At 39.5% G+C, this 27,467-nt stretch overlaps 2 protein-coding genes across 3 annotated transcripts in view; one reads left to right on the forward strand and one right to left on the reverse strand.

The window, feature by feature from the left end:
- Positions 1-1,100: 1,100 nt before the first annotated feature.
- On the reverse strand, positions 1,101-20,649 carry LOC762692 (5-methyltetrahydropteroyltriglutamate--homocysteine methyltransferase). The gene is made up of 11 exons (XM_030995456.1): positions 20,599-20,649; positions 19,823-19,920; positions 11,908-12,086; positions 10,510-10,627; positions 9,623-9,720; positions 6,615-6,664; positions 6,100-6,166; positions 5,078-5,161; positions 3,689-3,843; positions 2,939-3,020; positions 1,101-2,316 (listed from the first exon to the last, which is right to left on the reverse strand). Exons 3-11 carry the CDS (start codon positions 12,038-12,040, stop codon positions 1,982-1,984), a joined length of 1,122 nt encoding a protein of 373 aa, XP_030851316.1. The 5' UTR covers positions 12,041-12,086; positions 19,823-19,920; positions 20,599-20,649; the 3' UTR covers positions 1,101-1,981.
- A 3,569-nt stretch (positions 20,650-24,218) lies between these two features.
- LOC373230 (myosin VI) overlaps positions 24,219-27,467 on the forward strand; it is a 60,792-nt gene continuing 57,543 nt past the window's right edge. Inside the window, exon 1 of one of the 2 annotated variants that reach the window (XM_030995391.1) lies at positions 24,219-24,359. The gene's annotated coding sequence lies outside the window, so the exon portion shown is untranslated. 2 annotated transcript variants of the gene reach the window in all.

Here is a 27,467-nt window from a genome sequence, read left to right on the forward strand (position 1 = left end):
CTATATGTGGGGTAATAAATTTACAAGTTCATTTGAACTTGAGTTACAGAGAATCTTCCAACTAATATGATTATTCGTTTCAGCCTGGGTCGACCGAAAGGCACGCTTTCGACTGAGAGTTATCTACCCATCAAGGGGCTCAATTTGTGTTCATGCTTTTGTATCTATTGCTGTAAGGCTCCATATTTTCCTGTTTCACAAACATCAAGGAAGACGAAAAGGTCAAATTAATTCCCTGAATAAAAAAAGCATGAACTTACTTCAATGATAAAATCCCATGCATGCCAGTTCGAAATCGTTGCAGATCCCAAAATGAGTATAATGAAACGGCATTTTTTCCGGTCTGCAGCACCTTTATACTCATATTCATTTGCCGATTTGACAGCAGTTTTATCTTATTATCATTCTCATTATTTTTCTCATTCATCTCATTTTCTCATTAATATCCTTACAGATAATCATTGTGTGCCTGTAAAGCCATAGTTTTGTTTTATTTTATTGAAGAAAAAAGTTTGTTGAACATGCACATTGTTTTCAAAGATTGTGTTCATTTCCTACTAGTTCTGCTTAGAAATCTCCAACTCTACATTTTACATTTTGTATTCACGATTGGCCGTTGTTATTCTTTCTCCTCAAGCAAGTGTTGCCATGAGGGGGGGGGGGCGTTTCATGAAACAATTAGTCGGTGGTTTTCACCGACTAATATCACTTTCACCAACAATTTCATTGTCACCGACTATTTTCCAGGCCTCTGATTAGTCAAATTTAGTCAGCGCTTACAATGGTCGGTCGTCAAATATTGACGAAACGCCCCTCCCCCCTTTCCTGGACACTTGCTTTTCTGTTCCTGCTTTTAACGTTTTACGATCTCAGATATGAAAAGGTAAACCGCAGCTTCTTTTTCCTTTAAAAAAAAAAAACGTAAACGTATACAAAAATAGCCACTGTTCGCAACAAAGGTCTTACGAATATTCACTAAGCTCTGTGTTTATAAGATAAAGAAATGTTGTGTGAATCTCACTTTTGTAATTATTAAAAACGAGTCTCTATCGGTCGTGCTGAACTTTAAATAGAACAATAATAATTGAGGCAACTTGACCTAAATAGGAAGCTCATTTTAATAGATCAAGCAATGAGGACGGTGAAAATTTTACAAAATCAGACAAATTGACAGTGACCAATTCTTATAAGTTGAAATTATTAATTACAAGTATATCTGAAATCGGTAAGTTTGTCGTGCCGACGACCATTAATGTAGGACCACTCTCCAACCAGATTATTTGCCCAAAATAACTGAAGTTACATTTTTACAGTTACAATATCCAGCAAACTTTAAATTCATTTGAAGGACATTTTATAGTGATTGAGCAAAACGCTGTTCCAAATACACCTTGAGTAGGTGAGGTGGAGCGTTTAGAGAAAATATCACGACAAACTTGCAAATTTCAGACGATTCCCATACATTTACAGATCTCAAGGATTATAAGCAGTTTATTTTGGCATCGTCGGATTTATTCTTTCAAAACGTTCATCCATCTATAGCTCGTACATAAGAGCACGGGACTTTTTGTAACCTGATTCAAAGGATTTGTTTTTTAATGAAGAAAGCACTCAGAAAATATTTCCAATCTTAAGAACATTTATTCATTAAAAAAAACATGCATTTTCATTGAGTCTCAAGGATCAGCATCTTGCACATGGCTTGGAAAAGGTGCTACAACCCAGTTATCAATATCATCACCATCATCATCACCAGCATCATCAATCATCATCATTATCAGTGTGTTTAATAGCAAATTTTAAAAAATGGGGCGACCAGTTTTGACAAATGTTATAAATCCCGAGGATATCTTTGTTCCTCTTTTGTTTTGTACAGTAATTACATATCCTTATCATATTATGTTTTTAAATCATTTGAGAATTAATTTTATCTCCAGTGTTCCTATGATACTTTGCATCAGATTTGGTGTTATTATATGACCTAAAATGAATCATAACTTCGACCTAACCAAGAACTTATCATTGCACTATGGTAACACGTATAAACTCTACGGCAAAGACTGGGCTGCCTCGACCATGTTGGTAAGCTTTGCTCGGAGAATGTCCTTGGGTAGGAACCCAGACCGCAGTCCGGTGCCACGATAAGATGATCAGCGGCCGGTAGATGCTTCAGGACATCCCGTAGTCGTGATCGTATCTCTTCCACGGTCTCGACACGACTTCGGGCGACGGCTACGGAACCGAGGACGACCTTGGTCTTCTTAAAGTGATCGAATAGGGATAGGTCGTTCCGGCGGTGTGCGTCTTCAAGAGAAACTGTTAAATTGTAGTAAAATGTATTTTAAAAAATGTTTTTAGCTTGAAGAGCTATGTATGTCTTAAGTTTTGCTCAGATATAACAAGGTAAACCCCTCCCACCCACCCGTCCCAAGTTCGAAGAAGAAGAAAAACCGCCGCGGGTTTTTAACTTGTAAAATGAATGATAACTGCACTCAACAAAAGTCCTACGCATGTTCACGGGGCTCTATGGTATGCAATTCTAAAATATCCTGAAATATCTCTGTCTATGCCAAAACGACACCAAAGCCATCTGTTCTAGGCCATTCAGGGAAACGCCGTCATTCTTCGTTCAATAGGTTGTCTATATTGCGACGGTCTTGTCGATGTGATGGTTAATAAATGGGCTTACGTGCGGCGACGAAATAATAATACGAAATTATATGAAAATATCACGTTTCTTTTTACGGAGAGCCTCTACACTGATAAGAACATCGATTCCATTGTCATCATTGCACTAAAAAAAAAACTTTAAAAAACATGTATAACATTAAACATGCTGCACATAACAAAGATAACCATTCACGTGAACTAAGAATAAAGTAGGATTGATCACGATTTTCTATATTTCTTTGAAATGATTAAACTTTAGGAAACTTACTCTCGTCGAATCCTGCCTGGTCTAATTTATCTGCGAGCACAAAGTAGGCATCTTTGTCGGCTTTAGGGTAATCAGTTTGATCCTATGAAGGAAAACAAAACAAAAAATTAACAATCCAATACCAATGTTATCCCAAAAAATAATTGGACATACAACAGATTTGTACAGTTGATTGAAAGTTGATTTTACATGATGTTACAGGGCCCTGCATGGGACCCATTTCACAAAGCCTTCTTTCAATGACAACTGCCAAAAATCAATGACAAATCTGCTGATAATCAATCAGAAGCAAGGATTTCAGTAGCTTATAACAACGACTGTCATTCGTCACTGATGACAAGTTTTGTGAAACGGTCCCAGGATACACCTTTTACGCAAGATTCCCTAGTAGATTTACCATCGGGAGCACCCCCCCCCCCCCAGCCCGCTGGGAGAAACGTCATCTAAGCAAAACACTATTAAAGGGTTCACACGGGACAATCATTTGAGTATTCAAAGTTTCAGAAGACAAGCCGGGAAAAAAAAAATCATTTTACCTACATGTTAGCGTAACATCGAAGTTAATTATTCAGTCCGCAAATTATGTAGTGAGGACCCCGCTGCCAAGTATGCTTTTGTTTATAACTTCGACAATAAACTTCAAACTTCGTATCCCCGAGTGCGTCCACACGGTCCTTATCTACGACCTAAGTTGAAAACCATGACCTAAACTTAAATTGATTGGGCTGTCGTGTTAACCAATCGACTCACCAGATAAAGTGGATAGCCACAGCAAAGATGGACGGTTTTGGTGACGTCTGTGCCGACACCGTCAAAGCATTGTGACGCATGTTCGATGCCGTAGTCGAGCGCGACGTCGGGGTCTCGAACCATGACCGGCTCGTCCAACTGGATATGACGGCATCCTGAGAAGGAAGGAACGGAGAGAGAAAGAGAGAGAGACGGTGAGAGAGAGAGAGGGAGATATAGAGAGGGGAGAGAGAGAGTGAGAGAGAGAGTGGAGAGAGGGATGCATATGGAAAGAAGGAATTGATTGATTGAACATGATCGCAACTATTTTTGAAAATTTCAATAATTTCAATAATGTCTAATACAAATCCTCTTCGGGTCTCGTAACAGCGCATCATTAGGGACTTTTAGATTTGCGTGGACTGATACGTGTGACGTCCATTCAAGGCAGTGCATTAAAAGGACGTCGATCGTAGCAATCCACGTTGTCGTTGTGCAAATCTAAACGTCCCTAATGTCATGTTCGCACAGTCGATATTCAGTAGGTGACGCACAAGGCTATTTAAATTGTTTTAGGTATTTTTCGAAAGCAGTTTCGATCGTGTTCAAGGAACGTTTCACAAATTGATAACATCATCAACGAGGACAAGATAGAAGGGAGGAATGAGCAAAGAAAGAGAGAGAGGGATCGAGGGCATACAAGAAATTGATTCATTGATTGTTTGATTCACTGATTCATCATTGATTCATTTAAATTCACATTTAACAACTTCTCATTCCCAAGCTGTTAGGCTCGGCCCCTATTAAATATCAAATAGCACTAACCATCATGAAAATGGATCTTTTATTATATTATTCAACATATTTAAGATAAACTCCAGGTCTGGTAAAAAAAAAAAAAAAAAAAAAAAAAAAAAAAAAAAATTCTCACAGAATCAAACGAAACTTACACTGAATGTTCAAGATTACAAATAAATGAAATGTGCCAAACAATTTTGGAAGAAAATGTATACTGGCTGAGTACTGAGCATAAAAAGACAAGGAAATCAAGGTAGTACTAGCCCCGACACCCTGTGTGTTGTCCCATATATAGCTTTATGTGTACAGTGCTTGTTACTTTACCAAGACTCGGCCCAATGTATTATGATTTTGATGACACGATCCAGAACCTTGCAGTGCACACCAATACTTACATGCTACATGATCAACTGTTTCTGATCCATTCTACACCTTTACTTTCACAATGCAATCGCATTTCCAGAACTCACCTTCATCTTTAAGTCGAATAAGATTCATGAAAGACTGCTTGTAAACTTCTTCAATTAACTGTCTTAATTGCCACCCACCCGGCCGGGCCCTACCCCCCTAAACCCCCCCCCCCCCCCAACATAATCGCCAAATTATTCTTACCTGCTTTTGCTAAATGTCTTATGTGTGCATTGACAACCTTGACCAAGTCAGAGCTGAGCTCTTTCACGTCATCGTAGAAAACATCTGGAATAAAGAAAGATCATCCAATTAATTTGATAATAAAATATGTTCGGCATTTATATAAACGATTGCTGCGTTTGCAACAACCATGACAAACAAATAGAGTGACCCAATATTTTTGATACACTTAATTTAACCATTGAAACTACGGTAATAATAAACAATAGCAATTCACGGAGGGCAATGTTTTCCTCTGAGATAATTGTCAGACTTGAGCCACTCCCTCTTCGGCCAGAAGGGAGCACTCATTTTCCAAACGTTCAAAAATCCGAAACACGAAGTTCTCAAACCATAGGGGTTCATAATTTCGAAAATGAATTAATAGGGATACTAATTCCGGACATTTCGAAGTTTCTCTAGAGATAATTAGGCCTATTATTCATGTTCGTGTTATATTGGTTAAATATCTTGATGATTATGATAAAGATAATGATTATTATTATCATTTAATAATAGTAGTAGTAGTAGTAGTAGTAGTAGTAGTAGTATAGTACTAGAAGTAGTAGTATTTTGGTTGTTTATGTTAGTGTTGTTTATAAACGTTATTACCGTCTCTATTAATATTAATATAAATTATAAGTTCAACTACCTTTGGAATAGCCTGAATTCAATAACAAAGATGTGTATATTGTTGTTTAAATAAATTTTGACTCGGCTTACTCAATCTTTGAACACACAATATTCATAGTTCCTTCCAACAACGACAGCAATAAATTAGAAATGATACATATTATTAATATAAGGCCTTTTATATTTTATAATTATAATTCATTCTCAGCGGCTATACAGAAAATAGCTTATTTTCCTCCGTCAGGCAACCTTTAATAGAAACGACATGTATACCGGTAGTCATTTACCGGTAGACATGTTACCGGAAGTAGACATGTTACCGGAAGTAGACATGTTATCGGAAGTAGACATGTTACCGGAAGTAGACTTACTGGCTGTTGACCCGATAATAGTCATGGGACCGGGAACGGTGACCTTGACCGGCTTGTCACAATTGTTCTGCCAACAAAAGGAAAAGAAATTGTGTTTGCGAAGGAGAGGGGGGGGGGGGGAGAAAGAGAGAGGGAGAAATCGGATGCATAACCCATGCAAGCAAGGCATTGTGTATCATACAATAAATAATTATTGGCAGAGTGAAATCAATATTTTTTTGTGTAAAAACAGGCTATTTTCTTGATTGTTTGGTAATTTTTCATTCACACTCGCTCATCTTATATGCATTTTAATTTGTTTTAATGAAAGAATGGAAATACATATAATTGTTGCCAATTCGAGGAGCAAAATCCTATTCAATTTACACATTTACAATAACCTGAACTTCCATGGCAAAGTGATATTGGGCTCTTTTGATTATCCTTTTTTTTTTTCTTTCTCAAAGTAAAGTTTATAATAGCATTTCCCCCAGTGCTTATTTGATTGATTCACTTTTTTGTTCTTCACGATTTACCTGAGCTGATCGCCATTCCTCAGCTATCCAGTCCATTTCATCAGGTATCCCTAAAGAGAAAACGAGAGAATGGGGGATATTTGCACATCAATTTAATGAGCATATTCCATGGAAATCTATTTATCTGTTTTATTTATTTATTTCTGATATTTATACAGGCTGGCACATATCACCGGTATTGGCGGTATTCTATGAGGCCCTGTTCGGTAAGAATAAAACAAATAACAACAGCAAAAACAAAATATATAAATACACAAGCATATAAACAGGTAAAATAATTACAAGTTAATTGGTATCCTCATGAAATCATGATCATTCAAGAATTATCCTTGATCATTTACAAGAAATATGTGAATGGAATTTTCGATTGAAATAGAAAATACATTAACAAATGAAAATATAATAAAGAATAGATGATAACCACGTATTTATGCATAGGTATTTCCTTTATTTCACCAACGGCGCATTTCAGTTAGCTATCAATGTCCATCATCGTTTTCAATGGTTTAAAATCAGAATTTATGTTCTTCTTTTTCGTTAATTTGAATGTATTATGTAATCGTTTGAACAAATTGTTTATTTTCTTTAATAGGAAAATTAATGTATTCAATCGTGTAGTCAAACCACACTAATATCAAGATACAAATTTGCGCCGTAAAAACAAAAACAAGAAGGTAGACCAGCAGCGCAGTGCCAACGGTTTTCCTGTTTTCAAAAGATTCTTCATGTTTTCTTTTCGACTTTATACCCGGTTACACCAACGATACCGATCGACACCAGACCGACAAAAGGCCGAGAGCCGAGCGAAATATTAAACTACCCTTAACGGCTAAAACATTGGTCGGAAGGGAATCGATTTGGTAGTGTAACTTGGGTCTGTGGTAGCTTGAAGGGGCACGGGGGGGGGGGGGGGGGGGGGGGGGGGGGGGGAGGGGGACAATAGTACACGGCAGAATGACTACCAGCTTGTGCCTCACCCACATTGATAGGAGAAGAAGTAAAGAGAAAGGACAACGGTAAGAGAGAGCTGGGAGGGAAAACTGCAAATGACAAGAAAAGTAAACGTCTGGACCATTCTTGCACCCTCTCCCAATCAGTATAGCTTTGTAAATTTTCGGAGTAAGAGTAGGAACGGTGCCCCCCCCCCCCCCCCCATTAATCGGCAGTCCTACGCTACGCTAATGACTGAGGTACTACAAGACTCCGGTTGCATTGTGCAGAGGTTCAAAGGTTCGGTTTACATGCACTGATTGTTGAATTCGTGATCAATCTGAGTAAAATTTGTTTGGCCCTAATCAGATAAACGTCTGGAGTTAAAGAGCAATCCATCCTTTGTAATAAGTTCGTTTGTATGAAAGTTATGACAAAAGTGCCTTCTCCCTTGGGGCATTAGTCAACATATATCATGGTAAGTTTATCATTATAGGCGGTCCTCCAAAGAGAATAGGCCTTTCTGAGTCATGCGTTTTTGACAAATTGATATTTTCCCCTTCATGTTGTGTGTTGGAACAATTGGGAAAGTTGTCCGCTACTACATCACATAGACATTAATGATTCAGCCAATTTAAAGATTCCATACTTTTAGTGATTGACTTTCAGAAAGTTATAACTTTCTCATTTGTCCGATTTCGTTCAAACTTTCAAGTCTACTGCTCTGATTTTCTGCAGGCTCTCTTCAAGAGTAGTTTTCCCTTTAAAATATGAACTTTGGTCATGGAGTTACATACTGCCTGGACGCCACTGGCAAATATTGTTTATGCCGGTATTTATGTAGCTAGCAGAGGCCTGCTATAGGAATTGATGTATACTGTGGCTGTCACTGAGGTTTTGACTCCCCCCCCCCCCCCCCCCCCCCCACTCCGGGGTCGGAATTACCGCATGCGTGTTACCAAAATGTACGGTAAAGGGGTACTTTTCACGCACCAAAGTCCGGCTCGTACATACACAAAATTGACTGTACAAACCGGACTTAGGGGGTGTTTTCAAAAGGAGGGAACACGCATATGCGTACCCTAAATAACACTGAGTGTGGTGGGGGGGGGGGGCGGGGGCGGGGATTTTAAAACTACCAAATTAGAAAGTTACTTAGTCTTCCTGAAACTGACATGTACTAAAATGGCTTACACGTGTGGCATGAGCTTTGGTCTCGGCCTTTATCTGTTAATTTATTTTCATGAGTCGAATATGAGAGCAGCTATAGCTGAAGAGCAATCCTTCTCAGGGGACATTTCTTTTGTGATATTCTCTTAAAAATAACATAAAAAGCGCAAGGAAGCTCTGCAAAAAGCATTTTCACCTTAATTAAACCGAACTTTAACATTATCTTTAACTTCCAAAGACAAAGGTGAATGTGCAAACTAAGTATAAATATTATCCGAATGACAATACAAGATCTGCAAATGAACGGAAATTCTGCACAAATTATGTTTTACCTTAACCTGAACGTTAACCTTATCTTTCACTTCCAAGGACAATGGTGACTGTGCGAAAGAGATATTGTATATCAGTACAATATAAGATTTGCAAATGAACAGGAATTATGTTGGGGTAACACTTATCATTTTCTTTCCGTTCCGTTTCAAAACACATGAATGCAAAAACCTTCTTCTGTTATGTGGCGTGAAATCAGAACAATAATAAATTGCTTGCATGGACTTTAACCTTATCTTTAACTTCCAATGACAATGGTGACTGTGCGAAAGGGATATTGTATATCAGTACAATATTAACCGTGCTTGCATTGGGTTTATTGCATTCATTTTCTACATGTGCTTTGTTTAAATTACATGTATTCATAATTGGACAAAAATAGGGGGAAATCTTAAAGTGTTTTAAATTAATCAATTCATTTTCAATTGAAAAATAATAGTTATTCATTTTTTAAATCATTATCATTATTATCTTCTTCTTTTTTTTTTGGGGGGGGGGGCTTGAGAGCTCCCCAAGCCCCCTCTAGAACCGTTACTGCTTGAGAATGTTAGCTTACTTACTTAACTAAATTTACTTACTCATCTTTCCTCGGATAGTAGGTACCTCGGAGACCCAAGCCCCGTTCCGACATGATTTTCTCGTTAAGTTCTCGAAGTCAAAGCCTTTTAAATGCCGACTACATAAGATGGTAGAGAAAGAGGTAGAGGAAAAGAGAGAGAGAGAGAGAGAGATGGAAGGAAATGAGGGGGTGGGCGGTGGAGGACAATAGTGAAAGAAAGGTAGATTAATAAACACGACAGACTGAAAACAGAATGACAGAACAAAACTTCAAATGATATTATAAAAGATTGGAAGAATCACATTCAGTAGTTGTATTTAAACGACCGACTGAGGTATGAACAATATAAAATCCATCTCATTTGAGTTGGAGGTGTGCCAGTGTGGTATATTGTTTCTTTCACTTGACTCTAAATCCTAGGGTTGAGGGTTCAAATCTCAGCCTGGCACTCTTGTCTTTGGCAGGATGTTAAATCTACATCTGCCACTCTCAACCCAGGTGTAAATAGGTTCCTAGCATTAGCTGGGGTTATAATAATTTCAGGGCCCGTAGGAGGAGCAGTATTTATGCTGATGTGGCTGCCTAGGGTAGGTACATAAGGCCTTTAAAAAAAGATGTTGTATTGCCCCTTTAGGTATTAAAACATGGGTCGGTCGGTCGTAATTTTTTTTTTTTTTAAATAGTTTTTTTTATATATTTCACACTCCCTCTTTGGGCTGATATTTCTCAGTTTTGAATGCTTTTATACATTTTTTTCTTCTTAAAAACGGTACAAAAGAAACCCCCAAAAAGCCGACCGTAGATTTCAAGATTTTGGGGTCGGTCGCAGAAGGCAATACAGCATCTTTTTGAAAGGCCGAATACCAACTTATAGTATTATTATCATCATTATAATATTGATCCTACCAGAGATGATTGATATAATTGCCGCGTCGAATCTCGCCGTCAGTCACGACATCGATACCCAATGATGTTTGTTCTGTCAACGTTTCTTTGACTGCCTTGTCGACCAGCGCTTCGTAGTCTAGATATGATGAAAAATATGTACAGGCATTACTTATAATGAACTCCATTGTGCATCAGATGACGCCCTTGCATGACTCTCTTAACCTGATCTTATACCCTAAGCTTCAAAACATCATACGAAAGTAGAAGACTATAATATAATGGAACTTCTGCAGTAATATTGATATTTTAGAAAAACCTTTACAAATAAAATAAAACAATTTGTAATTAAACATGCTTTTCTGTCTACTCATTTAAGGTCTATCCGTTTTCTTTTGCGGTCAGCTTGTTTTGTTTTATGCTCTGCCTCTTTTTCCCTTTTCATCCATTATGATTATATTCAGTACCTTCTATCTTAATTTAAACGTCTCCTGCCTCTTTTTTATAGTACGACGGGAAATTGCACTTACCTCACTGTACTATTTCTTTCACATTGCTGAATGTATTCTCAATATCAACATTCATGTCATTTTATTCTTACCATTTCCTCTCATTCTGACTGATGTTTTTTGTCTTGTTATTTTACAGACTTTTATTTTTTATTTATTGTACAGAATTGTATTTTCCGTGGCAACTACAACCCTAACAAATCTCCAACTGTCAAACATAATATAACCGCACATTGTTATACTACTAAATTGTATTTACAAGCTACGCAAGAAATTTGTAAATTCTGTCCCCTGGACTAGCCCAACCATCCGGACAACTATCCCTGATGAATACGGACACAAAATATATATGACCAGACATCCTAGGAAACCCCTGGAATATTACTCCTTTGAATATTTACCAAGATCAGCAGTCGGATAAAAGTAATCTGATCAACCAGATCTAATCCAAATTGATAGATAACCATTTAGGATAGTTATTTCTTTTTAGGATTTTCTCTCAATTAATTGTCTTAGGATGTTGTTTTCCAAGTGGCTATTATCCTGTGTGGTTTGCCAAGGCGCGGATCCAGAATTTTTTTTTTTTTTTTTTTTTTTTTTTTGGGGGGGGGGGGGGGGTCCTCGAAAATTTGAAAAAACGCACCCCTCCCCCCCTTGAACGCCAGGGGGGGGGCCATCTCCAAAAATAGGTAAAATTAACGTGTTTTTACATTTTTTACGTTTTTTCCCGGGGGCCGGGCCCCCCGGTACTCCCCCCCCCCCCCCCCCTGGATTCGCCACTGGGTTGGCCAGTGTTATACCACAGGCTGGGGGTGATTTTCCAAAGGGAAGATAGTCCAGGTCGCATTGCACCGAGGGAGGTAACATCGGACGGATGATTGTCCAGTGGAACAAACCCTTCTTTTCGTACCTTCTGGTGCTACACCCTTCACAAATTTGTTGAAATCTGCCGGATTATAATCTGCCTGGTTGGTGAACCAGTCTGGGATATTGCAGCAGGCAGATTTGGGGTAACTACCAATTACTGTTGTCCTCAGAGGCATGCTGAAGGTTACTTTACACTTTGGGTGATTTAGCCGTCAACCTATACTGTAAGATTTTTGAGAAATAAGTATGAATTAAAGCCTCCGTGAAGTAAAAAACAGCCTTATAGTCGAGGACTTATAAAAACCGACTGGTCAACTAAACCAAGAGCAACCAGACGGACAAATTAGCTCTCGATCGTACCACGCTCGGTCTCATGGACTTTAGAATTGCGAAAATTTCAGCAGGGTAGTTTTAAGAAGGTCCACGAGACTGAGAGCCACACCATTCCCCTCCCAAAGAAGATGTCTTGTTCAAGAAACATCCAGTCTCGTAAAATATTCGGTTAAACTTACGGTCTCGTAGACCTTCTGCAACGAGAGTACAGACCATTCCAACTTGACCAACCCATACTGGTACCACGGCTTCCTTGCAATATTGTCCTTGGGGTGTGGTTATCCAAGTGGTCATTGTGGTAGCAGTAGAGGTGGTCATTGGACCTGTGTGGTGATCTATGAATGATTGTTCTGCATAGGTTGATGCACCTTCGGATGTCTTAGCTCATGGGGGGGGGGGGGGGGGGTAGTCGTCCCGATTCCGATCTGTAATTTGCCCTACATTCTGGAGATGTACCCTTCGCGAACTTTTTTTAATCTGACGGCTCTAGCTGTCTTGTCGGTACTTCAGGTCGGGACTTTGCAGTACGGTGGTTTCCGGTTACTCCCGATCAAGGTTGTCTTTAAAGCATGGACCTATTATGGATGGACATTCATCGTTTCCTTAACGAATTCATTGTGATTGTCTGCGTCAATGTCGTCTCAATAACATTCCGTACATGTTTCTTCTCTTTGGTCTCATGATGGTCGCCGGCAAAAAGCCGGGACAGAATCAAGATAGTGATTTTACACATGTTAATCTACATGCGCAGAAGATAATTACTCGCCTAAATCATGGAAAATCGATGCGCAGTTCTGGCTTATAATCGGAAATTGTTGTTCCGTGTACTGTATTTTATTTTGAAAAACATGTTGATATTACCAGATAGCGCCAGATAGAGGTTATATTTGGATTGGTTGTGATTTAAAATCACGTTTCCCTCTATTTCCTCATAATATTCCAGAGTTACAAAGCGCAGGGCTTATAAAGATTATGGCCTTCTACCTGTTTGATAAGGTCATGGGTGTGTGCGAAAGTTTGCGAATCAGTAATAATACATTTCATATCACCAAAATCGTCTGCTTTTCAACTTTGCTGCTTCCCATTGGGGATGCTTTCATTTAAGACACACTCTTACAGAGCACATCATCCAAACAAAACCCAAAAGAGGGAAACTGCTCCTTTGTCAATGACCGAAAATGCTTACGCAGTCGTTATTGTTAAAACAGCTGAATGGTCTCATTAAGATGCACATAATCAGAGGGCGGCGACTATCATTGGATCAAAGAAAGAATCACGTTGAATGTCCATTCGTAATAGGTCCATGCTTAAAGGCATGGCGGAGGTCAGTCAATGCTTGCGTTGCTATAACTGGTAAACCTCCTGCAACGTGTTGGGGAAATAAGTTTAAAAGCCTACACGAATAAGGAAACAAACAAGCAAACAAATAAACAAACAAACAACCAAACAAACAAAAAATGTATGGGGTATGGATGAATTCTTACCTTCTTGATTAAAGTTGCTGAAGAACTGTCTGTGGTCAGTGGGAATGTACTTCGGGTTATCGAAAAATGATGGGATTTTGAAATAGTCTGGTTTCGGGTAAGCACCGATGACAGAGGTAAATAGTGGCATGACTAGTGATGGAAGTGAAACTGGACAAAGAAAAATGGTGCAATCGAAATATGAGCATGCGTAGGTGTACACGAGGAATAAAGTAGAGGTGGACGAGCGAAAACTCCACAAGATTAAGAAACCAGAACGAAACGTTTGATATGAGATTGGTACCCTGCACGATTGCACATTTTGGTCACCCCCTTTGAGACCAGGCGCGTATACAGGGGGGGGGGGGTGGGGGTTAAACCCCCCCCCCTGTAGTATTTTTATGTGTGTAAACTCCCCCCACCCCATCACCCCTCTAACCCCCCCCCCCCCCCCCCCCCCCATTGGGATTTTTTTTTTTTTTTTTTTTAACATGATAGGACCTTAACAGCTAGGGCACATTGTGAAATTGACATGGGGGGGGGGCTAGCCTAATACAGGCTCTGTATTAAATAGAGAGATCACAAAAGTATAATTTCACAACTAATGGCTGACCTAAAAAGGTGACCTTACCCCCCCCCCCAACGGAGCCAAATGTCAAATTTTTCAAATTTCGAGACCAAAAAAAAGAAGTGTCCTCTTACCCCCCCCCCCCCCCCCCTTTGAAAAAATCCTGCGTACGCGCCTGTTTGAGACAATCCTGGCCTCACCTCCTTCTGTAATCTCCCTGATTTAACGGGATCGTAAAGACAAAATAAACCTATGACAATTTCAATAGATCTGTGCATTACCATATGAAATGTATGAACATAATAATTACATACAACCAGGGGCGTAGACAACGGGGGGGATGAGGGGGATGCATCCCCCCCACCTCACAAGGTGGGGGGATGGCATGTACAATCATCCCCCCCCCCCCAGGTTTTGGGGAATGATATTTGCTTACTTAATAAGTCATAATGATGATAATAATAGTAATAATAATAATGATAACAATTATAATATTAATAATAATAATAATTATGATGATGATAATAATAATCCTCATCATTATTGTAATTGTGTTTATTGTTATTAGCCGCATTCACACGGTGAAAGCCAATTCAGACGGTAAAAAAAAGAAAATCTTACAAGTATTTTGTGGTTATCTTGTGGTTTGGAAACCACAAGATAACCACAAGATTAAACAGGCGCGGATCTACGGGGGGGGGGGGTTAGGGGGTTTAACCCCTCCCCTTGGGCGGCCCAAAAAAAAAAAAAAAAAAAAGGGAAAAAAAGAAGAAAAAAAAAAAAAAAGAAAGAAAAAAGAACGCACGCTGGAGAGAAACCCTTTCAAGTGCAAATATTGTGAGAAGATATTCAACTCATCTGGTAACTTAACCAAACACATGATAACTCTGGGTATAACTGTGTATTTAACTGTTACTTGATTTAAAAAGACGTTATCATGATGCACTGCTTTTTATGGTCTCCATTGTGTTAATAGATGCCAGGAAAACATCACTTACGGGGTTCAAATAAACACCCTCAAAAAAATCGGCTCGCCGCTTCGCGGCTCGTGGACGATGCTCCGCATCGTCATTATTGGTCAACCCCCCCTTTGCAAAAAGCTAGATCCGCCACTGAGTCATCCCCCCCAGGTGTACGAACCTGTCTACGCCACTGCATACAACATAGGCCTAATCACGGAACATCATTTCACCAGGCAGTACAGTATAAAGTGTACCCAATCTTGGTAGCTCCTAATTAAAATTCATAACCAATATGACATTGCAATCTATTTCATGATGAAGACTAACTTAGTCTCTGTCTAATAACACCCTTGTCATAATTCTTCTGTCACGGGTGACTGAGCACTAGAGTCTTTAAGAGTGTTCCAAGTTTGGGCTGATGGAACGAATGTGGGTCAGGCTATTAATGCATACGTGTGCTTATTAGGTCTTAAATCTTTTTAAAAGTTAAATTTTGCCTCGTTCTTTAGTGCTTTATTGTATAGAAAAAATGATGCAATGTAACTATGCTTTCGCAGAAGCTTGTTTTAATTCATAGGATAACCTTTCATTATTTCGAACAGCCTCCTCTCTCCTCGTGTCATTATATCTTTCTTTCTCTGCTCACTTGAGTTTTCTCTGCTCACTTGGCCGCTGTACCATTTCACACGCGCAATGAGCATAAGGTCAATAAACCCAATTGCACAAAAGAACATTATGATGATAAGTATCAAAGAAATTGAATGTAGACTTTCATTTTAAAAAAGATAACATCCCAAATAAATGTTATCCAATTTGTATCACTCAATGAGAAGGGTTACCTTAAACAAGGGATGCGAACGAATTCAAGATTGTATCCGTCATAACAAAGAAAAACAAATCATAAATTCTGCTTATAATAAGCATTTCTTTGGGTTTGAGTTGATATTTATATACCTTTTCCTTTAAAGTGCCTAAAATCCATGTAAATAAGTGAGCAATTATTTTTGGAATGAGATAACACAAACATTAAGGCTTTGGATCCACATTCATTGCTTCAGCCCAAACTTGGTAAAAGAGGATTTTGACCATACTTTTTGAAAAGCCTCCTGCTCAGTGATCCGGAGAAGCACAATAATGAAAATGGTATGTAATTATAGTCAGGGTTTTATAGTGACCCTTTACCATGAAATATGATTCAAGGTCACGTAGGTCATACATTTTGAATTAGAAGCTACCAAAGTTGGGTAATCCTTTTTGTTGTAGGCAGTGGCGGATCCATGCAGGGAGGGGGCCCGGGAAAAAAGGGGTAAAAACACGTGAATTTTACCTTTATTTGAAGACTGGCCCCCTCCCCTGGTGCTCAAGAGGGGGGGGGGGGGGGTGCGATCTTTAATATTTTGAGGGGCAAAATTATTCATAAAGTATTTTCTCACGAATTGGGCCCCCTCCCCTGCCGCCGGCTGGATCCGCCCCTGGTTGTAGGCACTGTACAATTGGTAATTGAGAATGCCCTTAAAGGTACTATGTCCCATTTGCAGGCCAAAAAGAAAATGAAAAGATTAAATTCCAACGGCATTTAAAAGATAATACTAATTTAGAACTTCCCTAAAAAAAAAAAGGGGGGGGGGGCTTGAAAATGTCTTTAAGTGGGAAAATAACGACTATTAGTTGTCAAATCGACTTATTAAGCTATAGAGCCAGTAAGTAATAGTCTGATTTTCAGACCATTGTACCAAATGTTCGTACGGTTTATGCTGCGCAAAGATTCAATCAGTTTAATTTTGGCCATTAGAATAAGTGGGTTATTGATGTAGACAAATGCTCATGTACCCTTTACAGTTCATTTTATGTATATTATTACCAAAGAAGAAAAGGGCCAGTCAGTCACTCAATAGTGCATGTCTGACAGTGAAGTCTAGCAAGTAAACGGGTTTCCTTGCATAATTTGCATATTGGGACACTGCTAACGTTTATATGCCGTCGATCTACCCGTTAGAAAAGACTTCAACCCCCCCCCCCCCCCCCCCCCCCCTCAGTGTTATTTAGGGTACGCGTATGCATGTCCCCTCCTTTTGAAAACACCGGTGTGTAAAGTCAATACGGGCCATATTTTTGTGTACTACGAGCCGGACTTTGGTGCATGAAAAGTACACCTTTACCGGACATTTTGGGAACACGCATGCAGTCCCTCCGACCCCGAAGTGGGGCGGGACTTCAACAATGAAAGAAGTTTTCACAAATACCAAAGAATTCCAACTTTACAAGGAGACGTAATTGGTGAGGGACCATATCGAATGCCTTCATATTGTCCATATATTATATGGCATATTGTGCCACCCCTGTACAACACTTGTGTATTAAATTTATCAGCACGACCAGCAACAAAGCCGTGCTGATGCGTGGAAATTAAATTATTACTCATTTATAAGGTGATCACACCATTTTTTTTGTTTGGTGCAGATTCTTCTAAAAGCACCAAATTTGGCCCAGAGGTAGATTAAACCATACTTTTACGATTTCTGTCGGACGCCAGTATGATAAAAGTTTATATATTTATGGGGTTTTCGGGGTCAGAGAATCTGATTATTATGTTCTTTTATCGATTTGAGGTCTCCTCGGGTCATACTGGTAATATTGGTCAAATCCAAAATAGCCGCTATCTGAGTTACAGGTCAAGTGTAGTTACGAAAGAAAATGGGCTAGTATGATAAAAGTTTATTTCGAAACTACACATGACCTGTATCTATCAGATGCCGGCCATTTTGAATTTGACCAATATGACCAGTATGGCAGCCCCAAGGAGACCTCAAATCGATGAAAGAACATCATAATCAGATTCTCTGACCCCAGAAACCCTACAACGTATTAGTTCAATCAAGCCCTATAACTGGTCTTCTACAAGAACATAATAACTACCATCCAGTATAGAGGGTATTTATATACGCCCATCAATCAGCACCAGTTTTTTGAAGGGGGGGGGGGGTTAATATTTAAAAATCGCGAAGAAAATTTCGCAACGACTTAGCCAGCCGCTGAAAAAGCGGGGGGAGGGGGGGGGGGGGTAAGAGCACATTTAAAAAAAAAAATTCCCCCGAAAATTTGAAAATTTGGCCAATCGTTATTTCGTTCTGTTTGGGGGGGGGGGGGGGGGGGGGGGGTGGGGGGGGGGGGGGAGAGGCGTAAGGTCACCCTGTTTTGGGTCACCCATTACCACAATTTTTTTCTTTAAAAAAAATTGAGTTCCCCCCCCACCCCCCCCCCCCCCCCCCCCCCCCCCCCCCCCCCCTCCCTTCTGCGTACGCGCCTGATCAGCGCTGCCATCAATATGTCCACAATCCGCAACTAAACTGCCCTGTACACAAGGGTGTCGATTTGTATCCCCGGTTGGGGGATGATAGTTGCCAAAATATTTTCGGCAATGGATCCAAGCAACCAAGAGGTAGAGGCGTGTGGCAGGTTGCACCCCCTCCCTTCCAAGTTTTTAACTTTTTCAAGTCACCCTCAATAAAGATAACATTTTAGAGAATATGGGACCCATGTGGGTCCCACATGCGCTTGCTACCTAGGTTTTTATCCTCTCAAGCATATAGGCAGGATTTTATTTCAGGGGGGACGGTAGTGAGCACCTCCTAGGGGGTTGGTGCAGGGAGGGGAGTCCCCCCCCCCCCCCCTCCCGCGCGAAGCGCGGAAGCTCTGACGTTTCATTAAATTATTCAAGAAAGAAGACGATTCGTTGTACCATTCTCGACTCGTAATCCTTGTCTGAATTCAGTTTCCCCTCCCGCGCGAGGCGCGGAAGCTCTGACGTTTCGTTAGATTAATTAGAGAAAGAAGACGATTCTTTGTAACATTTTCGACTATTAATGCTTGCTGAATTCAGTTCCCCCTTCCCGCGCAAAGCGCGGAAGCTCTGACGTTTCATCAAATTATTCACGAAAGAAGACGATTCGTTGTACCATTCTCGACTCGTAATCCTTGTCTGAATTCAGTTCCCCCCCCCGCGCGAGGCGCGGAAGCTCTGACATTTCATTAAATTATTAAAGAAAGAAGACGATTCGTTGTACCATTCTCGACTCTAAATCCTTGCTGAATTCAGCCCCCCCCCCCCCCCCTGTTCGCGCATCACAATCCATTATATTCATTCATTTTTATTTATGAGGCCTCGACATGCATGTGGACTACACATAATTTCTTGAATCAATTGAAGTAAAGATGATCAGTTTGTTTTGATAATATTATCTATTCAATTTTGACAATTTCAGTGATTCATAAAATCGTGTAAGACATTCTCTGCATATGTTTCGTATGTTTGTAGTGCATTTGTTACGATCAAATGAATGAACGAATAAACTTTAGATTAATACTTATAATAATAATAATAATAATAATAATAATAATAATAATAACATTATTTATAAAGCGCAACATATCTATCTCTAGAGATGCTCAAGTCGCATACAATGATTTAAATTAATATTCAACATATTCAACATAAATTTAACAATATGCATATCGAGCATCAGGTGAGTTTTAAGCCCAGTTTTGACAATAATAATAGGCCCACATTGTAGTAATAATTATAATAATATGACAACGACAAGATCAGCAACAAAAACAACAACAGCATCTTACTTGCTTTTCGTTGGATACAAGTAGATCGGCTTGGCTTTGCATGCACTGTATGTGTACTGAACGAGCTTTATTCAGTCTGTTGTTCAGGTAAACCTGTACTGAATGAATGAAACATATATTGTTTGTCTCTTGCGGTTCCGTACTGTCGCGTATTGGTTTGATCGTTCCTGCATGGCGGACCATAGAGGTCGATCTATTTATAGATCTCTGTGGCCTTGGTCTGGGATGTTTCATAAAGCTGTGCGTAAATGTATACATGACTTTACGAATGACTAGAAAAAATTAAATGGGATTCTCAAATCATTTTAATTGCAGAAGCTAAAGTTGAAGTATGCAGATGCATAGATTAACCTTATCATTATTAACAAAACATTTCAATAAAAAGAGTATTTTTGGCTACAATTTATTTGAGATAATGGGAAATACCAAGGGCGACGATTTCTTTTCATGACCGGGGGGGGGGGGGACGACGAAAAGCGAGAGACCAGTGGCGTAATGTGCAAAAACGTTATGGGAGAGGGGAGGGGGGCAGAAGAAAAAGAATCCGCATCACCACCACTGTTATTATGTTACTTGCATGCCCCGCGGAACGTTTTTCATATATGGGGAGGCTAAAGTAATGATCCGGTAGCGCGTATAGCGAGTGGGGCGTAAATTTGCGTGTGGTCCACGGGCAAAGCCCGGCGGGGGGGGGGGGGGGGGTCAAGGGCTGGAGCCCCCGGAAGCTCATGGGTTTTAGGCATTTACATTACTGTCAGATGAGCATATTTTAATACCTCAAAAATGACACTGGCAGGTCACTAATTGGCGTGGGGTCCAGGGGGCGGAGCCGGTCACCATTCTTTCTTTCCTACTTTCTTTTCTATTTCTCTTCAACATACTTTTTCAAAAAAAAGTAAGGGGACCATGGGGGGGGGGGGGGGGGGAGGACTCGAGCCCCACGAGCCCTGCCGATCTGCGGGCCCTGACATGAAGGCTTTTAAATACTTATATGTTTTGCCTGACTGTAAATTTGGGGTTTTGTCATTTTCCATAAACGCATAAAAAAGTATAATTTACAAACAAAAGTGAGAAAAACGTTTGAATTTTATGGGGGGTAAGCCCAAAGTCCCCCCCCCCCAGCATCAGTACGCCAGTGCGAGAGACGAGGGAACATAGTGAAGGAGAGGGGCGACGGTGACTATGTTGTAGTGACTCCTTATACCGAATGGACCAAGCGGAATATTCATTTTTGTAGCACTGATCTATTTCGACTCTTAATCTGTGCTCACGCGACACCAAAGGAATACAGATTTTCTACAATATTCACTTGTACATTTTGGAGAATATTTTTGCATTTGTATTAGTCTGAACGCTGCACTCTTGGGCTCTCCAGAGCCTCAAGGTGTGTTGCAGTTTTAATAGTCAGTATTTGCTATACATTTTTGTGTGTGCACTTTTTCAAATTATCCGGGGGGAGGGGGTATCGATACCCCCTAATATACCCCCTGAGAAAATATGTAGCGCCCGAATAAGCCTGCCGGTGATAGAGCGGGGGGCGGGGGGGGGGGGGGGGGGGGGGAAGGAGCACTAATTTTTTTCTACTTCGAAATTCGTGAGCAAATATTTAGCGCCGAATCAACACCCATCACCCCCCCCCCCTCCCTTGCGCCAGGGGAAGGGGGCCGTATCGTTTTTTATTAAAAAAATAAATTTAAAAAAAATAAAATGAAAAAATTACCTGTATTTGGCCACTGCTCTCTCCCTCTCTCTCTCTCTCTCTCTATCTCGGTTGTTTTTATTTTTTTTTCTTTCTCGTGATTCTCAGTTTGAGCGTGCAAAGGATTCTTCTGATTCCATCACAATTAATCCTAGCCCCTGTTTTTTCATCCCTAAATTAAAAGAGCACTTGTAAAGTTGAACGCGAGTCATTTCTTATGATTTGTAAGCTATTAAGATAGGGTACTAAGATCGAATATAGCCCGTCGTATATGCCAATGGAGAGAAGGGAAAGGGAGGCGATCACAATATTTTATTAACAAATTGTAACTAAACGACGAAAACGAGAGCAGTGGGGCAGAACACACCCATCCCTCTTAGAGATCAATGCTACCCCCCCCCCCCCCCCCCCGTCCCTCAAACAAACCAAAATGTGTTTTTATAAGAGATGGCGCTATATCCATAATGTAAAACGGCACGTCAACCGATTTCAGCTTCGGATCTATTTTCTCTCTTGCAGACCCACACTAAAACAAAATTTCTGTTTGGCTATCCACAGTGCATGTATACAATCATAGACTCAAAAGGCATGTGCCCTATCTCACATGTACTCCGAAAGAGAAAGAGAGAGAGAGAGAGAGAGAGAGAGAGAGAGAGAGAGAGGAAGAGGAGAGAGAGAGAAGAAAGAAAGAAGAAAGAGAAGGATTGAGGATTAAGAGAGAGAGAGAGAGAGAGAGGGAGGGGGGGGGGGAGGGAAGAGAGATGGGGTAGAGAAATTATTGCACCCGCACCTCCATCTTCATCCAAAACCATTTTCTAGCATGGAGGCGTCGACCCCACTTCGGGGGGGGGGGGGGTATAGGGAGGGGGGGGGGGGGCGATGCATGGAAGTCAACTGAAACTCCACAACGAATTGCTGAGACTACAGCAATCCTCCATAATTTAGGGTAATAGTTGTAAAGGGATATTTTAGTGCCGACATTCAAACATATTTGGACGAATTAACTATACCCTCTACCCCAACCCCCGATTATATAATGATAATGATAATAATAATAATAATTAATAATGACGATGGTGATGATGATGATGATAACTAAAATAATGATAAAAGCTAGGGCCTAATGCTAAAAATGATGATGATAATAATGATATAATAAAGACAATAATAAAAATGAGAATAACAATAATGATAATAATAACTTTGTTCACTCAGAGAAGCCTCGTTCCTCCTGTGGTTATTACCTCAGCAATTACACTTATTTACGCATGGGTGAAGAGCAGCAAATACGGAGTAATGTCTTGTCAATGAATGTGAGTCGGGTTAGGATTCGCACTACCAATCCTTGGATTGAGAGTCAGTCAAGTCAGATCAATGAACCACTATACTACGACACCTCCATGCATGCACTTGTCCCTCCTAGCATGGCGCATGTTCCTAAAAGATTTACATTTACTAAGTGGCTGAGTAAACCGAACTTGTGAACACATCGACGTGAGCTCCTGCATGACAGGCTATACTCAACCAGTATATTTCATTGCAAGTTTTTGAACAAAATTATCCAGATACAAGTAGGCCTATAATCACACGATCACATATACCCTCGTTAAATCAGCTCGACCCCTGGCAATTTCAGTACCTTATTGCATATCCCATAATTATAGAAATCATGGTCGGATGACATATCACTGTCAAAAAAACCATGGGAAGCAAAATAATCTTGAATGTTGAATCTTGAATCATGTTTTCGAAATATTAGCAAAATTAATTTCAAAAGGTGGTGGACAAGGCTCTTGAAATTGTGTTATGTTGATTTTTTCGAAAGCCTGTACGACCGTGGCAATTTGCCTTCCATACCGTGCCAGGAGATTTGTATAGGCCCTATAAATATATTTTGTGCATGGAGTAACAACAAACAACTTTTCTAACAAAACAAGTTTTGCATAAATACATTGCCCCGGCATCATTTTAAAGGGAAATCCTGCCCAAATAGACAACTACTCTAAAAGAAAGCAGGAAAATCAGAGAAGCAATCTGACCAAATCATATCAAAGTTATGAATTCGTGAAAGTTGTAATCACTATAGGTATGGCCACTTCAAATTGGCTGAAGCGGTAATGTCAATGTGATGTAGTGCCGGACTACTTCCCCATCTATTCCAACATAAAAAATGACTAAAATTCTAATTTTTCAAACTATAGGGCCTACGTCCATTATTGGTCCGATTCATTTAAAACTTTAGCCATTCTCTTTCTGTTATTTATCTGCTTTCATACAAATCCATTAATACCAGGGTTGGATTGGGTTGGGTTGGGTGCCGCCAACCCTGAACCAATAACTGTGATAACCTTTACCGAGGTATACCCAAAAGGACCACGCCCACTTTTAGGCTTCTTCTTTTCTTCCCCCCCCCCCCTATTTTCTAAATTGCGAAACAGACTTTCACTGGATGCCCTGAAAGCTAAACAACTAAAACAATAAACAACATTTGAATAGCATCTTTATAATTAGGAATGAAAAGATAGAGTAAGGCCTACTATACTTACAAAATCGGAATTGCACTCGGAAGAAAGAGATTGTACTTTGTTCCTCTGGTTGCGGATCATTGGGTTTTGTGTGTGTGTGTTATTACGAAGCGAAAATGACGTCATCGTAAACCGGAACTCCCTCAATCTCGCTCCGTACGTTATCCCGTGCATATTTCCACAAGGGAGTACAGCTGTTGAAGCCGGTAGAATTGCTACAAATCGTTCATGACAGTTTGATTGCGAGGACAAGTTCATGAGTCGTCACTTCCAATTACAGTTTCAGGCTGCTGAAATCAAAGTACATGTTGAGGTAAATGACAGACGAAAACTTTTTAGTTAATAACATGTCTTGAACAGGTGGTTGAATTTGACAGAAGTGAGTGCTGTGTGCGGAGCTATGCAGCGCTGACGTGTATCTACAGTATTGTACACAATGATGTAGACGCTAGATCTAGTACCATTTTCGAAATGTCACCAAATTTAATCCGAGCCATACCTCTTTTTGAAGTGCCTCAATGAAAATAATAATTAATTTAACTGTAATGAATAATTGTATTTCAATAGTCAGAATGCAAAATCACGCTACATGGACATGTAGCGTGTAGCCCTAATATAATAAAATGTAACTTGTCCTAGATCTACTACTCCAGTCTCCACATTACAAACAAATAATATGGCAACAAAAAAATCTACTAGCCTAGTAATGTAGATCTATGCGTTTGCATTCTGACTGTTGAAATACAATTATTCATACTAGAAAGAAATAATTCTTATTGAGGCACTTCCCAAAGATGTATCCATTAGATTTGGTGACATATAATAATAATAATAGCCTAATAGTCCACTCCAAATTTTATTAAACCGAAACGGAAATTCTTTTCAAATCCATTCATTCAGGCAAAGCTTGACCCAATTTACCACTTTCGTAATGACATTGTGAAAGTGGTAAATTGGGTCAAGCTTTGCCTGAATGAATGGATTTGAAAAGAATTTCCGTTTCGGTTTAATAAAATTTGGAGTGGACTATTAGGCTATTATTATTATTATTATTATTTTGATGGACAGTTCAGCGAAGTTGTAATTTCAGATATGTAGAATAGATAGGCTCTATCGAATCAAATTGACCAAACTAAGCTGATTGTAAATCCTGTTATAAGATGATGAGGTGGATCATCATCATCATTTTATTCTCCCTCCACTATTTTGAAGATCAGCGATCCCAAGAGTGAAGCTAAAGAGTAACATCAAGGCAATCAAATGATTGGTTGAGAGTGTACATGTGACCAGGCATTTATCTTGCCTAACACATTATTTGATAATGATGAGTCATTATCAAATGCTAATGACTGGTCATTAGTAAAATCATGTTATAAAACATCATTTTATGAAACAAATAAAACATAATCTTATACAAATTAATTACACATCATTTTGTTCGGGCATTAGTAAAATGACCACACTATAGGTACCTTCAAAACAGTCCAAACACCCTCGGCTATCGTTTTGGGCGTGATGGGCTGTTCCAAAGGTACCTTGTGTGGGTAACTCTTACTGATGCCCTCACTGCTGTAACAGTGATCAGAGTTACATTGTACATTTATCAGGTTTTCTCAAGTAACTTTTGAATCAAATCAAAATTCAAATCATTTATTTCCATTATGAAAACAGTATTACAAATAATAATTTTCACCAATCTTTCATCCGTCAATGCCTTGTGATACTGTCTGCTAGCTGTATTCACCTGTCTCTTGGCCTGTGCTTACCTTAAACAATGTGAAAAAATTAATTGGGCTTGAAACCCCATAGCATATAGCAGATCCATAGATCTGTCCATACCATCTAAATTTGATTTTCGTTTACTGATAGACGTACTACTCAAAATATCTTATGAATAGCATATTATATTGTAGATCTTCTAAAAAGAAAAGAATTGACATTTTAGTCAATGTTTGTGTTGTGTTAAAACAAATGGAAAAGTTGTGTGGCACAACATGCACACCACATTAATATTACGCCAATTTAAGTGATTACAATGAGCCCTAATCAGTTTGAATGAATTTTAAAGATAAAGGCCAGTTCTGGTCATGCGATTGAAATGTGAAAGAAACGTTGTGGAATTGATCAGAAAAGGTTGATCATCTAGCATATAAGTATTAGTGTGTACTGCAAGGTTCTGGAATCATCAAAATGATAAGAAATTTGGCCCAGTCTTGGTAAAGTTACAAGCACTGTATACAGAAAGATGTATATGGGACTACGCACACATGCGTTATATCTATCACGTCCAAATATATATAATAATTTGCCAAATATATCAATTAGTAGGCGGTTTCTCAGCAAAAGTTGTATGATCACGTATTAGTCAAAACATATTCTTTCACATGATTGGTAATAAGAGCTTCCATTTCAGTTTTTGAGAGGGGGCGTTTCCAAAACTGGTCTTTACCTTTAAGGTTTAGCAAGTCAATTTGAGACTAACTAAACAGAAGTGGGAAATCCATGTGTGTACACACATATTACATAAGAAGAGGATGCATGAATTGATATTTGATAAATGATTACCGGTAAATAAGAATCTCATTCAACAACATATTCAGGAAACCCCCTCTTCATTGGTGACAAGCTATTCCATGAAATTTATAAGGAAATGTTGTATGTGTATTTTCGACTTACATTGTACCAGGAAGCTTGAAACTTGAACTTAGTCTTTAGCGCCTTTGCTAAGAATCCAATCCAATCCAATCCAAAAGAGATAGCGCCTTTTCCTTGCAGTTCCAAAGCGCTGCACACACGCTCCACAATGTTTGGGCCACTTAAAAACAAAAGTTAGACACTTCTCAGAGATAAGCAAAGTATATGTAGGCTGGTAATAAAGTAATTTCTAGTAGAATATATGTGACTTGAGTAGTTTCTTGAACTGGTTAACAGATGAGGCCGTCTGCACAGCAGCACATGTAGGTAGCTGGTTCCACAGTTTTGCAGCAACCGATGGAAAAGACAAAGTTTCAGTGAAGCAACTGTTGGTTTTGTGCTGGTGTCTCTTGCAGTGATAGGTCTCATGCCGTATTCTGCTGCTCATCAATTCAACTAACTTCCACTTTTCACTTTTCATTCTTTTTAATAAAGTACAGTCCACCATTGGGTGTATTTTCCTATTCGATGGGTAGAAAGAGATATGCCATATGTTTTTTTCCATGACTGTTTTCGGTTCAGGAGTACAAAGTTATATTAACACCTGAACTCTGAAAGAGTGGTAAAAAGTTAATAGACCCTGAAGACCGTACTCTTCAATTAGTCTTAGTTCTAAGACAACTGCTCCACGGTAATTTCCTACTCGAACCAAACTCTTAACTTAACCCTGGACTCAACACTATTCTTAGCTCTAATCCTAAACCTAAACTTAAACCCAATTACAACG

The sequence above is a fragment of the Strongylocentrotus purpuratus genome, unplaced genomic scaffold, assembly GCF_000002235.5.
Source record: "Strongylocentrotus purpuratus isolate Spur 01 unplaced genomic scaffold, Spur_5.0 spur5_contig_853, whole genome shotgun sequence".
Taxonomy (NCBI): domain Eukaryota; kingdom Metazoa; phylum Echinodermata; class Echinoidea; order Camarodonta; family Strongylocentrotidae; genus Strongylocentrotus; species Strongylocentrotus purpuratus.